The 15,111-nt window shown below is 38.5% G+C and overlaps 1 protein-coding gene across 2 annotated transcripts in view; it reads right to left on the bottom strand.

The window, feature by feature from the left end:
- COL4A5 (collagen type IV alpha 5 chain) overlaps positions 1-15,111 on the bottom strand; it is a 325,984-nt gene that overhangs the window by 204,233 nt on the left and 106,640 nt on the right. For both annotated transcript variants that reach the window (XM_053579991.1, XM_053579992.1), the window contains exon 2: positions 12,495-12,554. In XM_053579991.1, coding sequence (XP_053435966.1) covers positions 12,495-12,554 — 60 coding nt within the window. The remainder of the gene's footprint in view (positions 1-12,494; positions 12,555-15,111) is intronic.

Raw genomic sequence — 15,111 nt, forward strand, 5'->3', positions numbered from 1 at the left:
GAGGTGAGCTGCGACCACAAGGATACAAACAAAAGGCACAAAATCCATCACCAAGAGGACAGGAGTCTCCTCCCCCATGACAACGGCTCAGAGTGCCCCACAAACAATTGGGCAGAGTTCAAAGGTCCTCCCACTACACTCCACAGGAGAGACCCTCTAAAAACTGGACCTACCTCCCCTACTAGGGTGCCATGGTGTCCTCCTGCCAGGCATAAAACTGTATAAACTGTATATAGTCTCTACCTGGAATTCTGAGCTCCCAGCGGTCCCCTTTACATATACTGAGCTCTGGAGGCCAGTCCCGGTCGGCGAAAAGGGGACCGCACCGGAGTGGCAGTTCCCTGAGGCACAGTGCGACAGCTGTCTTTTGGTGACAATACGGCCAGGCATAAAACTGTGTAAAGCTGTGCGTGTTCTCTGCCCACAACCTCAGGCTCCCAGCGCTCCCTGCACTCCCCTCTGCTCTGGCTCCAAGGTCTGGAGGCCTGTCCCCCAGGGGTCCACACTCTTGGGCGATTGCTCGAGGGGTGTAGACAGTGCTGGGCTGCAGCTGGTCAGTGCAGACTCTGGGGTACGGGAGTGGAGATAGGACGGTTGGCTGGAAGGGAGCTACACCAGAGCAGTGGTTGCCTGAGCCATAAAACAGCAGCCCTCTTTTGCTAGCAATACGGCTTACTACCGAATATTCTAAAACCACACCCCCTGTCTCCGTGGGCAACCAGAGACTATGAGTATAGGATTTGCCTGAGGCTACTCCAACTTGCAAACAGGGGAAACTCCCAGGGCGGGGCTGACCCAGAGGTCCGCTTTACTAAACCTAAGATGCACCTGGCCCTCAGGGGATTGTCAGCCTATAGACAATACAAGAGCAAAGACAAGCTGATTTGGAACTCAATTCAGCTTCTCTTCTGCAGGGGAACTGCAGAGTTGTTCTGTTCTGTTCTGTCAATAACATTAATCAGGGGCGAGACTGGACCTGAATGAAAACCCCCCAACCTTCATCAAGCGCCCGAGGTTGTCAGGCCTCACCTCCTACTGCTAGAGAGAGGCAGAGCGCAGCGGCCGGACAGACTTCCTTGTGATTCAGGCAGGTGCAAACTCCTGGAGTACCGATTCACTACAGGCAACTGGGTCAGCAAATTGCAGGGCTATCAGTGACTGGATGTGACAGCGATGCAAGGTGGGGAAGGAGGCATCAACCTTCCCAGACTGATCTATTGGCTGGGTGGCTCCTCCTGACTTCACGCAGCACTGGAGCAAGCCACACCAGAGTAGTCACCAGACCCGTGTGATCCAGTTCCCAGAGACCTCTTAAACTCTCTCACCCGAGACAGGTGCAGACTGAGACAATTGATTTGGACTTTTTGAACTGAACCAATCGCCTGAGGACAAATCAGGTGGTGCCCTAGGTGCACGGTGGTAGGAAGGTTTGATTTTTCTTTTCCAATTGTTTGCCGGTGGGGGGTGGGGTGACTTAATTGCTGATATTTCTCCACAGCTGAGACTTCAATCCAGAGTATCTGTTTCCCCAGGGTGGAACAGAAACCAGCTGAAAACAAGACAGAACCACTTAGCCCCACCACACCAGACAGGGCCCCAGTTTCTCAGGCCACAACACTGTACAGGCCCTCAGCAAAGCCCCAGGGGAAAAAATCAGAGGGAGTAAAACAACCATGGGGCAGAATCAGCGGAAAAACTCTGGCAACATGAATAACCAGAATAGATCAACCCCCCCCCCAAGGAAAGATATGGCAGATGCAATTGAAGATCCCATTCATAAACAACTGGCTGAGATGTCAGAAATCGAATTCAGAATTTGGATTGCAGACAAGATTAACAAAGTGGAATTAGGAATTCGAGGAGAAATTCAAAAGTTGTCTCAAGAATTTAACGAATTTAAAGACAAAAACACCAAAGACTTAGACACACTGAAGCAAGAATTTGCAGCCCTCAAAGATATGAAAATTACAGTAGAATCCCTCAGCAACAGAATGGAGCAAGCAGAAGAAAGGATTTCTGACATCGAAGATAAAGCCTTTGAACTCTCCCAAACTCTCAAAGAGGAAGGGAAATGGAGGGCAAAAAGGGATCATTCTCTCAGAGAGCTCTGGGATAATTCGAAGAAGGCGAATATCCGAATCATAGGAGTTCCAGAAACAGATGAAGTGGCCTCCCTGGGCACAGAGGCCCTTCTGCATGAAATTATAAAAGAGAATTTTCCAGACATGCCTAGAGATTCTGAAATTCAGATAGCAGACAGCTTCAGAACCCAAGCACGACTCAACCTCAATAAGACATCCCCCAGGCATATCATATTTAACGTCACTAAAGTTAATATGAGGGAGAAAATCCTCAGCGCTGCCAGGAGAAAGAAAACCATTACCTTCAAAGGGAAGAATATTAGAATGACTGCAGATTTCTCTGCTGAAAATTTTCAAGCCAGAAGAGGGTGGTCACCGACTTTTAATCTCTTAAAGCAAAATAACTTTCAACCCCGGATCTTGTATCCAGCTAAACTGAGTTTCATTTATGATGGAGAAATTAAATAGTTTAATGACATTCATATGTTGAAGAAATTTGCCATAACCAAACCAGCTCTTCAGGATATTCGCAGACCTATCCTCCATAATGACCAACCCAATCCTATACCACAAAAGTAAACTCACTCAGAAACTTCGGATCAAACTCCAATTTCCACACTGGCAAAAGGATTAAGAATGCCCACTGGACTTTTGAAAAACTCGATACCCAAAACTTCACCAGACTTATCAATATTCTCCATTAGTGTGAACGGCTTAAACTGTCCTCTAAAGAGGCATAGGTTAGCTGACTGGATACAAAAACTCAGGCCAGATATCTGTTGCATACAAGAGTCACATCTTAACTTAAAAGACAAATATAGACTCAGGGTGAAAGGATGGTCATCCATATTTCAGGCAAATGGTAATCAGAAAAAAGCAAATGTTGCAATTTTATTTGCAGATACAATAGGCTTTAACCAATAAAAGTAAGGAAGGACAAGAATGGTCATTTCGTATTTGTTAAGGGTAATACTCAATATGATTAGATCTCAATTATTAATATCTATGCACCCAACCAGAATGCACCTCAATTTATAAGAGAAACTCTAATAGACATGAGCAACTTGATTTCCTCCAGCTCCATAATAGTAGGAGATTTGAACACTCCTTTGGCAATGTTGGATCGATCCTCCAACAAGAAGCTGAGCAAAGAAATCTTATATTTAAACCTAACCATTCAACATTTGGATTTAGCAGACATCTACAGAACATTTCATCCCAACAAAACTGAATACACATACTTCTCATCAGCCCATAGAACTTACTCCAAAATCGATCACATCTTAGGTCACAAGTCTAACCTCAGTAAATTTAAAGGAATAGAAATTATTCCATGCATCTTCTCGGACCACCATGGAATAAAACTTGAGCTGAGTAACACCAGGAATCTGCATACTCATACAAAAACATGGAAGTTAAATAACCTTATGCTGAATGATAGCTGGGTCAGACATGAGATTAAGAAAGAAATCACCAACTTTTTGGAACAAAACAACAATGACGACACAAACTATCAGAACCTCTGGGACACCGTAAAGGCAGTTCTAAGAGGGAAATTTATAGCACTGCAAGCCTTCCTCAAGAGAACGGAAAGAGAGGAAGTTAACAACTTAATGGGACATCTCAAGCAACTGGAAAAGGAAGAACATTCCAACCCCAAACCCAGCAGAAGAAAAGAAATAACCAAAATTAGAGCAGAATTAAATGAAATTGAAAACAAAACAATAATACAACATATCAATAAATCAAAAAGTTGGTTTTTCCGAAAGGTCAATAAAATAGATGAACCTTTGGCCAACCTAATCAGGAAAAAAAGAGTACAATCTCTAATCTCATCAATCAGAAACAACAAAGATGAAATAACAACAAACTCCTAAGAAGTCCAAAAAATTCTTAATGAATATTACAAGAAACTGTATTCTCAGAAATATGAAAATCTGATGGAAATTGACCGATACTTCGAAGCACGTCACCTTCCAAGACTTAGCCAGAATCAAGTGGAAATTTTGAACAGGCCCATATCAAGTTCGGAAATAGCATCAACCATACAAAACCTCCCTAAAAAGAAAAGCCCGGGAACAGATGGGTTCACGTCAGAATTCTACCAAACTTTCAAAGAGGAATTAGTACCTATATTACTCAACCTGTTCCAAACAGTAGAAAAAGAAGGAATACTACCTAACACGTTCTATGAAGCAAACATCACCCTGATCCCCAAAACAGGAAAAGACCCAAAAAGAAAAGAAAATTATAGACCAATATCACTAATGAATATAGATGCAAAAATATTCAACAAGATCCTAACAAACAGAATCCAGCAACACATCAAACAAATTATACGTCATGACAAAGTCGGTTTTATCCCAGGGTTTCAAGGCTGGTTCAATATACATAAATCTATAAATGTAATCCAGCACATAAACAAATTAAAAAACAAAGACCATATGATTCTCTCAATTGATGCAGAAAAAGCTTTTGATAATATCCAGCATCCTTCATGATCAGAACACTTAAGAAAATCGGTATAGAAGGGACATTTCTTAAACTGATAGAGACCATCTACAGCAAACCCACAGCCAATATCATATTGAATAGAGTTAAATTGGAATCATTTCCACTCAGATCAGGAACCAGAAAAGGCTGCCCATTGTCTCCATTGCTTTTTAATATTGTAATGTAAGTTTTAGTCACAGCAATTAGGGAAGAAAAGGCGATCAAGGGTATCCATATAGGGTCAGAAGAGATCAAACTTTCGCTCTTCGCAGATTATATGATTGTACATCCGGAAAACACTAGGGACTCTACTACAAAACTCTTAGAAGTGATCAAGGAATACAGCAGCGTCTCAGGTTACAAAATCAACATTTATAAATCGGTAGCCTTTATATATACCAACAATAGTCAAGTTGAAAAAACAGTTAAGGACTCTATCCCATTCACAGTAGTGCCAAAGAAGATGAAATATTTGGGAATTTATCTAACAAAGGACGTGAAAGATCTCTATAAAGGGAACTATGAAACTCTAAGAAAAGAAATAGCTGAAAATATTAACAAATGGAAAAACATACCATGCTCGTGGCTGGGAAGTATCAACATTGTTAAAATGTCTATACTACCCAAAGCAATATATAATTTCAATGCAATCCCTATTAAAGCTCCACTGTCATACTTTAAAGATCTTGAAAAAACAATACTTCGTTTTATATGGAATCAGAAAAAACCTCGAATAGCCAAGACATTACTCAGAAATAAAAACAAAGCAGGGGGAATCACGCTACCAGACTTCAGATTATACTACAAATCGATAGTGATCAAAACAGTATGGTATTGGCACAAAAACAGAGAAGTAGATGTCTGGAACAGAATAGAGAACCAAGAGATGAATCCAGCTACTTACCGTTATTTAATCTTTGACAAGCCAATTAAAAACATTCAGTGGGGAAAAGATTCCGTATTTAACCAATGGTGCTAGGTGAACTGGCTGGCAACCTGTAGAAGACTGAAACTGGACCCACACCTTTCACCATTAACTAAGATAGACTCTCACTGGATAAAAGATTTAAACTTAAGACATGAAACTATAAAGATACTAGAGGAGAGTGCAGGGAAAACCCTTTAAAAAATTGGTCTGGGTGAGTATTTTATGAGGAGGACCCGCCGGGCAATTGAAGCAGCTTCAAAAATACACTACTGGGACTTGATAAAACTAAAAAGCTTCTGCACAGCCAAGAACACAGCAAGTAAAGCAAGCAGACAGCCCTCAGAATGGGAGAAGATATTTGCAGGTTATGTCTCCGACAAAGGTTTAATAACCAGAATCCACAGAGAACTCAAACGCATTAGCAAGAATAGAACAAGGGATCCCATTGCAGTCTGGGCAAGGGATTTGAAGAGATCTTCTCTGAAGAAGACAGGCGTGCGGCCTTCAGACATATGAAAAAATGCTCATCATCTTTAATCATCAGAGAAATGCAAATCAAAACTACTTTGAGATACCATCTAACTCCAGTGAGACTAGCCTATATCACAAAATCCCAAGACCAGAGATGTTGGCGCGGATGTGGAGAAAAGGGAACAGTTTTGCACTGCTGGTGGGAATGCATATTAATACATTCCTTTTGGAAAGAGATATGGAGAACACTTAGAAATCTAAAAATAGATCTGCCATTCAATCCTGTAATCCCTCTACTGGGCATATACCCAGAAGACCAAAAATCACATCATAACAAAGATATTTGTACCAGAATGTTTATTGCAGCCCAATTCATAATTGCTAATTCATGGAAGAAGCCCAAGTGCCCATCGATCCACGAATGGAGTAATAAATTGTGGTATATGTACACCATGGAATATGATGCAGCCTTAAAGAAAGATGGAGACTTTACCTCTTTTGTGTTTACATGGATGGAGCTGGAACATATTATTAGTAAAGTATCTCAAGAATGGAAGAAAAAGTACCCAATGTACTCAGCCCTACTATGAAACTTATTTAGGGTTTTCACATGAAAGCTACAACCTAAGAATAGGGAGAAGGGGGAAAGGGAGGGGAGGGAGGGGAGAGGTGGGTAGAGGGAAGAGGATTGGTGGGATTACACCAGCGGTGCATCTTACAAGTGTATATGTGAAACTTGGTAAACGGTCTGTGAAGCTAGTGAATGATGCCCCATGAATATATCAATGTACACAGCTATGCTTTAATAAAATAAAATAAAAATAAAATAAAAAAAATACAAACTCTTGACCAAGTCATCATCCAAACATTTAAAATGCACAATCAAGCCTGTCTCCTATAGTGGGTCATTACTGAAACACAAATCCGTGGTCCACCCGTGGAAGCAAATTCATCTACTGTATCAGTTAAACACTCTGGATGTTGTCATCTGGATCAGTTTTGCTTGGAATAAAGTTCAGCCAGAAACCATACAGAAGTGTTTCAAGGGGCTGGGTGCAGTGGCTCATGTCTATAATTCTAGCACTCTGGGAGGCCGAGGCAGGTGGATTGCTTGAGGTCACGAGTTCAAGACCAGCCTGAGCAAGACTGAGACCCGTCTCTACTATAAATAGAAAAACTGAGGCAAGAGGATCGCTAGAGCCCAAGAGATGGAAGTAACTGTAAGCTATGATGACACCATGGCACTCTACCCAGGGTGATAGCTTGTGACTCTGTCTCAAAAAAAAACAATGAAAGTGTTTCAAGAAAGTTGAATTTGTCACAATCCAAGAGCATGATGTCTTGAATCCATCAGACACTCTATCTCCCGTGGCAGAATTCAAAGGAGAGTTTGAAGGTTTTGTTGCAATGGATGATGAGGTAGCAACCTGTAATGAACCTGACCCAAAAACAATTCCCGAGCCATATTGACCAAAGTGCAGAACAGTGTAAAAGTGCATGAAGCAGCTGGAATTAAAAGCAAGTGAGGATGACACAGAAATTATAGACTCCAAAAGAAGAGGATGTCAGACATCTGATAATGCAGTTGAACTCATTTGCTGTGGAAAAATGCCCAGGTATCCTGAGTGGTGTAGCCAGCATTGAGAATGCTTTCTCCACTTAGGTTTATAATAAGAATAAGAAGCAGATCAAGATTGACTCCTTTTTTCCAGAAAGAATGATTAAAACACGAGAAAACAGTACATGTATTGATTTTGTATGATACTGTATATAGGATTTTACTGTGCTTTGATTATGTATGATTTTCTATGATAGTCTTTAATAAAAACTCTCTAATAAATAAGAATCTCGGTGCCCATAGCTCAGTGGTTAGGGCGCCAGCCACAGACACCAGGGCTAGAGGGTTCGAACCCGGCCTGGCCTGCTAAAAACAATAATGACAACTACAACAAAAAAATAGCCAGGCGTTGTGGTGAGCGCCAGTAGTGCCAGCTACTTGGGAGGCTGAGACAAGAGAATCACTTAAGCCCAAGAATTTGAGGTTGCTGTGAGCTATGACACCAAGGCATTCTACCTAGGGTGACAGCTTGAGACTGTCTCAAAAAAAAAAAAAAAAGAAAAAAGAAAAGAAAAGAAAAACTCTGTAAGAAAGTAAAGTACATGTACACATCAGTACAGCAGGCCTAATTCCTTATGTTGACCACATCCATATGTTGATCAGTTTGTTACAATTGTTTGGGTGATCAAATTACAAAGAATCTACTATATAATGTTTTCACTCTTCTGGTATTTAGAGGGTCTTGTTTTGTGGCCCATCATATAATCTATCTTGGTGAAATTCCACATGCCCTTGAAGAAAATCATACTTTGTAGTTGTTGGATATGAAGTTCTTTATATAGCAATAAGGTCAAGGTTGTTAATAGTGGATATCAATTCCTCTGTCTTTACTAACTTTCTTCCTAGTTTTACCAGAGACTGATAAAGGAATGTTAGAATCTACAACTATGAATGTGAATTTGTCAATCTCTCTCCCCTTTAATTCTGTCAGTTTTGGCTTTGTGTATTTTGAAGCTCTGTTGTTATGCTTTAAACAGACATTTGTGTTAAATAGAGGGGGGAAATAATAGTCTTTTATATTTACACACATACATGCCATTTCTATTCCTTCCTGTAAATTTACACCTCCATCTAGTGACACTTCCCTTTAGCCTGAGGAAATTTCTTTATATTTCTTTTAGTGTAGGAGTGCTAGTGAAGAATTCTTTATTTTTTAATTATCAGAATATGTCTGATAATTTGCCTTTATTTTTGAAGCACATTTTCACTGTATACAATAATTACGTCTACAGACACTTTTCAATTCCCTAATTATGTTTTTGCATTATTATACATTATCTAATATTTCTGGCAAGAAGTCCATCATCATTCACATTATTGTTTCACTGTATATAATGTGAATTTTTTCTCTAGCTTCTTTCAAGATTTTCTTTTAACCTCTGTTTTTCCAATAATTTCATTATATTCGGCCTAGGTGTAGTTTCCCTTGCTTTTATCTTGCTTGAAGTGTACTGAGTTTCTTATATCTGTAAATTTATATTTTTCACCAAGTGTGGAGAATTATTTCCATTAATACTACACCATTATTTATTTATTTATCTTTTTACCTACTTGTTCTTTTTTTCCTGTCCTTATAGAACTCCATTTACATTTTCACTAGATTATTTTATACTGCCACATAGGGGACTGAGGTCCTATTCATTTTTTTTTTTTTCATGTTTTGCTCTGTGCTTTTCTGATCGGATCACTTCTTCTGATTTATCTTTAAAATCACCATTTTTTCTGTAATCTCCACTCTGGTGTTAAGCCCATATGGTGAATTGTTTCTCTTACATTTTACTTTTATTTTATTTTATTTTTTAGAGACAGAGTCTCACTTTATTGCCCTCAGTAGAGTGTGTGGCATCACAGCTCCCAGAAACCTCCAGTTCTTGGGCGTAGGCTATTCTCTTGCCTCAGCCTCCTGAATAGCTGGGACTAAGGAACCCGCCACAGCGCCTGGCTATTTTTTTGTTGCAGTTTGGCCAGGGCCGGGTTTGAACCCGCCACCCTCAGTATATGGGGCCGACGCCCTACTCACTGAGCCACAGGGGCTGCCCTATATTTTACTTTTAAAATCAAGATTTTCCTTTTTTAAACATAGTTTCCAGTGTTCTGTTGTGATTTCTTATCTGTTCACTTATTATAAGTAGATTTTTCTTTAAATCTGAAATATATTTATCTTTTTTTGTTTTAAATCTTTATCTACAAATTCTAACATCTGTGTTATTTCAGAATTGGTTTTCATTGATTGGTCTTTTTCTTAACTATGGATCACTTTTATCTAGTAAGTTTTAACTGCATACTGGACATAGTAGGTAATATATAGAGATGCTGGATTCTCTTATCTTTCTCCTAAGAGTATTGATTGAACTTTTGTTTTAGGAAATACAGTAGTTAACTCAGCCAAACTCAAAACTGTTTTACTTCAATGGACAGCAGTTAAATCTATGCTTAGTTACTGCAACCTTCCAGCTATTACTTTTTGTTTCCTAAGTTGTATGAATCCACCTCCATACATATAGGGTTCAGAATATAATGAAAAATTTGTGTGCAGTGGTTAAGCAAATTTTTGGACTCTTTATTCCAGCATGCTCCACTCATTTTTCAGCCACTATGACATCGTCAACTCTATCCACCTTCTTTTGAGCCAGAGAGATTGGCTTTTTGTCTGGGTTCTAGCCACCCTCTGCCATCCAGATTAAGAAGTGTACCCAAGAGAAAGCCATATAAATGCAAATTCACACAGTGTAATTTCTTTCCTTGAAGGGTAGAACCCTCTCTACTTTGTTTAGTCACTTTCCTGTGCTATCGAATAGCTATTAAATGTTGCCAAAGAAATGTTTAATTCTTTTTTTTTTTCTGCAGTTTTTGGACAGGGCTGGGTTTGAACCCACCACCCCCAGTATATGGGGCCGGCGCTCTACTCCTTTGAGCCACAGGCACCGCCCAGAAATGTTTAATTAATTCTTTTTTTTTTTTTGTGGTTTTTGGCCGGGGCTGGGTTTGAACCCGCCACCTCTGGCATATGGGACCAGCGCCCTACTCCTTGAGCCATAGGCACCGCCCTGTTTAATTAATTCTTATCTCAAGAAGAATTAATCTGATAAACATCACTCCACTATTAGCTGAAATTAATCTTGCTTGGTCCTTTTACTACTACAAAAAGCACCCTTAATACAAAACTACTCCCTTCAAACTAATGTTATTCAAATACATATTCTTCAAAACACTATTCCATTAATACTCATAGGTGTTCTCTTAGAGAGAAAGTAGATTACATCATTAAATAATGCTTGGAAATATAGCATTACAAAACAAATAGGTTTCTTTGCTTCCAAGATGTTTAAGTATCTCTAATATGTTGATGTACCCTCTATATCTCTAAGTAGAATACACCCTGGAGATATCGTCCCAAATTTCTTCACATATAATTACTAACATCCGCTCAAAAATATCTATTGAGGGGCAAGGTGTGGTGGCTCACACCTTTAATCCCAGCACTTGAAAGGCCAAGGCAGGTGGACTTCCAGAGCTCACAGGTTCAAGACCAGCCTGACCCTGAGCGAGATTGCAAGAGGGACTTTACCTAACAATTGCAATCAGTGTAACCTGGCTTATTGTACCCTCAATGAATCCAAAACAATAAAAAAAAAAATTAAAAAAAAATAAAAGTAAAAAATAAAAAAAGAAAGAAAAAAATAGCTGGGTTGTGGTGGGCATCTGTAGTCACAGCTACTTGGGAGGCTGAGGCAAGAGGATCACTTGAACCCAAGAGTCTGAGGTTGCTGTAAGCTAAGATGCTGTGGCACTCTACCAAGGGTGATAAATGAGACTCTGTATATATATTGAGCCCCCAAAAGTGGAGACTAGAGGCCAGGCACAGTGGCTCACACCTGTAATCCTAGCACTCTGGAAGGCCAAGGTGAGTGGATTTCTAGAGCTCAGGAATTCGAGACCAGTCTGAGCAAGAGCAAGACCCTGTCTACATAAATATAGAAAAGAACTAGCCAAGCAGGCGTCATGGTGGGAGCCTATAGTCCTAGCTACTTGGGAGGCTGAGGCAAGACAATCGCTTGAGCCCAGGAGTTTGAGATTGCTGTAAGCTATGATGCCACGGCATTCTACCCAGGGTGACAAAGTTTCAAAAAAAAAAAAAAAAAGTGGAGACTAGAGTACAATCTTGTCTCTTAGGGCAACTTCTTAGGCTATAAGTCACTATCCCTTTTTAATTTTCTAATTTTGATGTTAGTCATTGACTCATAGTGATTAGGTTTATGCTATTTAATTCTCACCAATACTTACCTCATAATCACAATAGTTATATAATAGAATGTGTTGCTATGGGAAAAGCAAAATGAAAAACAGACATTCGCCTATTATTAACCTGCAGAGACCAGATAAAAGTATGTGAAATTGCCTAGCACGGTATCTAGCATAGATTGGTAGCCTGAAAAATTCTTAGTTTCCTCCTTAAGCATTTTCCCCCCATTTTGCTTATTAAGCCAATGACTTCAATAAGATTGATCAGAATATAGCTCTTAGACCATATGTAGGCAGAGGCTTATTTGTTAAGGTCCAAGAGCTAAGAATATTTTTTAGTCATTTTAAAAGGGCTTTTTGAAAAACGGAGAGAAGAATACATAACAGAGACCTTATGTGTTCCACAAAGCATAATTTTACAAAGTGTAAAATTTTTACTATATCACCTTTTAAGAAAATGTTTGCTGATCCCCGACATAGAGTGCAATAAGCACTCAAAATTAGCAGTTTAGTAGAATTCATTTTATTTACTTACCTGTTGAAGTAGAAATCTTGTTTTCTTTTTAAAAAATACATTAATGTATATATGTATATATATATATATATATTATACTATTTTATTTATTTTACTGAATTTTCAAAAGCCAACCTCAGACCTTACCTTTTCCCCTTTTATACCACTACAGTCACACTTTGATCCAGGAGAACACCCATAGCAAGCCTACAAGGAAAAGAAAGGGAAAAAAAATCATTAAATATGAAACTGAAAACCAACCAGATCCTGATTTACAGCTCAACAACATTCAACAATCCCAACTTGTAAATACCATGAAAAAAGTTGAAAGGATATAGAGCAAATTTCTAGCAATGGTTACTTCTGGGAACCTTTCACATTTTATTCTATATGTTTCTATTTGAACCTTTCAAAATGGACAAGTGTAATTTTTATAATTTTAATGTGAAAAATATATATGTAAGATGTTAAATGGAAAAGAAATTCTTACAATTTCCCTATAATATGATTCACCATTTGTCCAAGCTGTTTGGAACTCTTTCTTTTCTATATCACTTGTAAGAAATTACCTCTCATTGTATATTAGCAATGACCTTGGCAACTAGCCAAGGATGCCTACCACTTCAAGTTACTTGCTTCTTTCTATTCAAGAGCAATCATGGAGCATAAAATACATAACACTATCTTTCACCACCTTTCTTTTCTTTGTTTCCACTCCTTCATCATGAACATTAGCTCAGTCTCTGACAGCTCCAAGTTTTACCACAAATGCTGCTCTGAAAACATAGATGTTCTAAATAGCCACTACTAACAAGTTCATTCACTCATTTTAGGAACTGATGTCCTGAAGTCAGAAAATTATCCTCCTCTGAAATCAAAACCTATAGATGACCAGAAGATAGTAGATGCCTTCTGCCATACAGAACTATCCTTTACTCTTAGAAAAGCATTCACAGAAACAAATTACTTTAACATATATAGATAGCTCAGAATTTAAGTATAGGAAGGTAGTATGCTTTTCATCAAATACACATCAGACTGACTTACTAAAACAATTGTGATATAAATATCAATAATGCTCATCAGTGTTGAACTTCAACAGCCTATAACTTAAAAATGACCTTACCCTTCTGTTCAACATTACATGATTTCCTCTGCACCAGTAAATTAGCAGAGTACCTTCCCCATCCTTTATCAAAGTACCGACCTCATACTTTTAGTCAGAACTCTTAGGCAACCCAGCTGCAACTAGGAGCCACACTCATTCTGAAACTTTTCCTAATACTAAGAACAAACAACAGCTTGATGTTGGATGAACTTCTCACACTACAAGAGACTGTTTCAATAAAAGGTATGCTAACGCTTCATACTGAAAGTGTGTTATGCAGCCATTATTTATTATTCACTGGTGATTAGGTTATACAGTATGATTTTAGCATAATATGCTAACTACACTACAGATTAAATATGCTTATTCGGACTTATTCATCAATAATAAACATCATTTGAGTATTATTAAAGGATAGAAAACTACTCAAACACTAGACATACAAAGATGAATAAGACACAGGTTCCTCCAATGTACATAACTAATGCAACAAATACTTACTGATCACCCGTCATGTGCCAGCCACTATGTTATGTTAGGTGCAGTTAGACAAAGGCAGAACATTATTGCTCTCTAATGGGAAGGATGATCTCATATACGAAAAATTATACTATAATGTTAATTTATAAGACATAACATTTTTGCACAAACATAAACACGGAATTCGCAAAATTTAGAAGATACTAATTCACAAGAATATACTGATTCACAAGTTCACAATATAAGAACTATCAATGGTCATTGTCAATGAATTATATCATATTTACTGTCAACGTTCATGCATTAATGGAAGAGTAAAAATAGTGATAATCCAAAATGGCTGTTAATGTAAGAATAATTCACATTTAACTTTGGAATGTATATCTCTACTTTATATGTGAACATATGTGTAAGAGACTTTGTTGTTGTAAGTAGAAGATAGTGTAACTTTCCATCTTCGGTTTTCATTGAGACCTTCCTGTTTTAAATACAAATCAAGCTCCTGAGAATAACACAAAGCCTAATTGCCTACTAGAATTTCAATAATATGGACCAGATTATGCCACCTTTCTTTACAATTATATTTTTCAATCTCTCAGTATCCAACAATAGCCCCCAACACATAATATAGTGTATAAACAAACAAATTCTTAAATAATTTTGTGTGTAATTTTTCTGTTATTGTTGGGGAATCATCGTGGGCACAATGAGCCAGGTTACACTACTAGCATTTGCAGAATGAAGTCCCTCTATTTATAGTGTCTCACCCCCAAGAGGTGTGTTACACTCCGTGGTCCGACACACCCCTCCCTCTATACCTCTTTCCCTTTGCCCATCACAGCTCCCCCCACCATGTACTAGTATCAGTTGTCCACATATCAGAGTTGAGTACATTGGATTCTTACTTCTCCATTCTTGTGATGCTTTACTAAGAAGAATGTATTTCAACTCCATCCAAATTAATATGAAAGATGTAAAGCCACCATCCTTTTCAGTGGCTGCATGGTATTCCGTGGTACACATATACAAAAGCTTGTTAATCCATTCCAGGATTAGTGGGCATTTAGGTTGTTTCCACATTTTGGCAATTGTAAATTGAGCTGCAATAAACAGTCTAGTACAAATTTCCTTATGATAAAATTATATTTTTTCTTCTGGGTAGATGCCCAGAAATGG

This window comes from Nycticebus coucang, chromosome X (genome assembly GCF_027406575.1).
Source record: "Nycticebus coucang isolate mNycCou1 chromosome X, mNycCou1.pri, whole genome shotgun sequence".
Taxonomy (NCBI): Eukaryota; Metazoa; Chordata; class Mammalia; order Primates; family Lorisidae; genus Nycticebus; species Nycticebus coucang.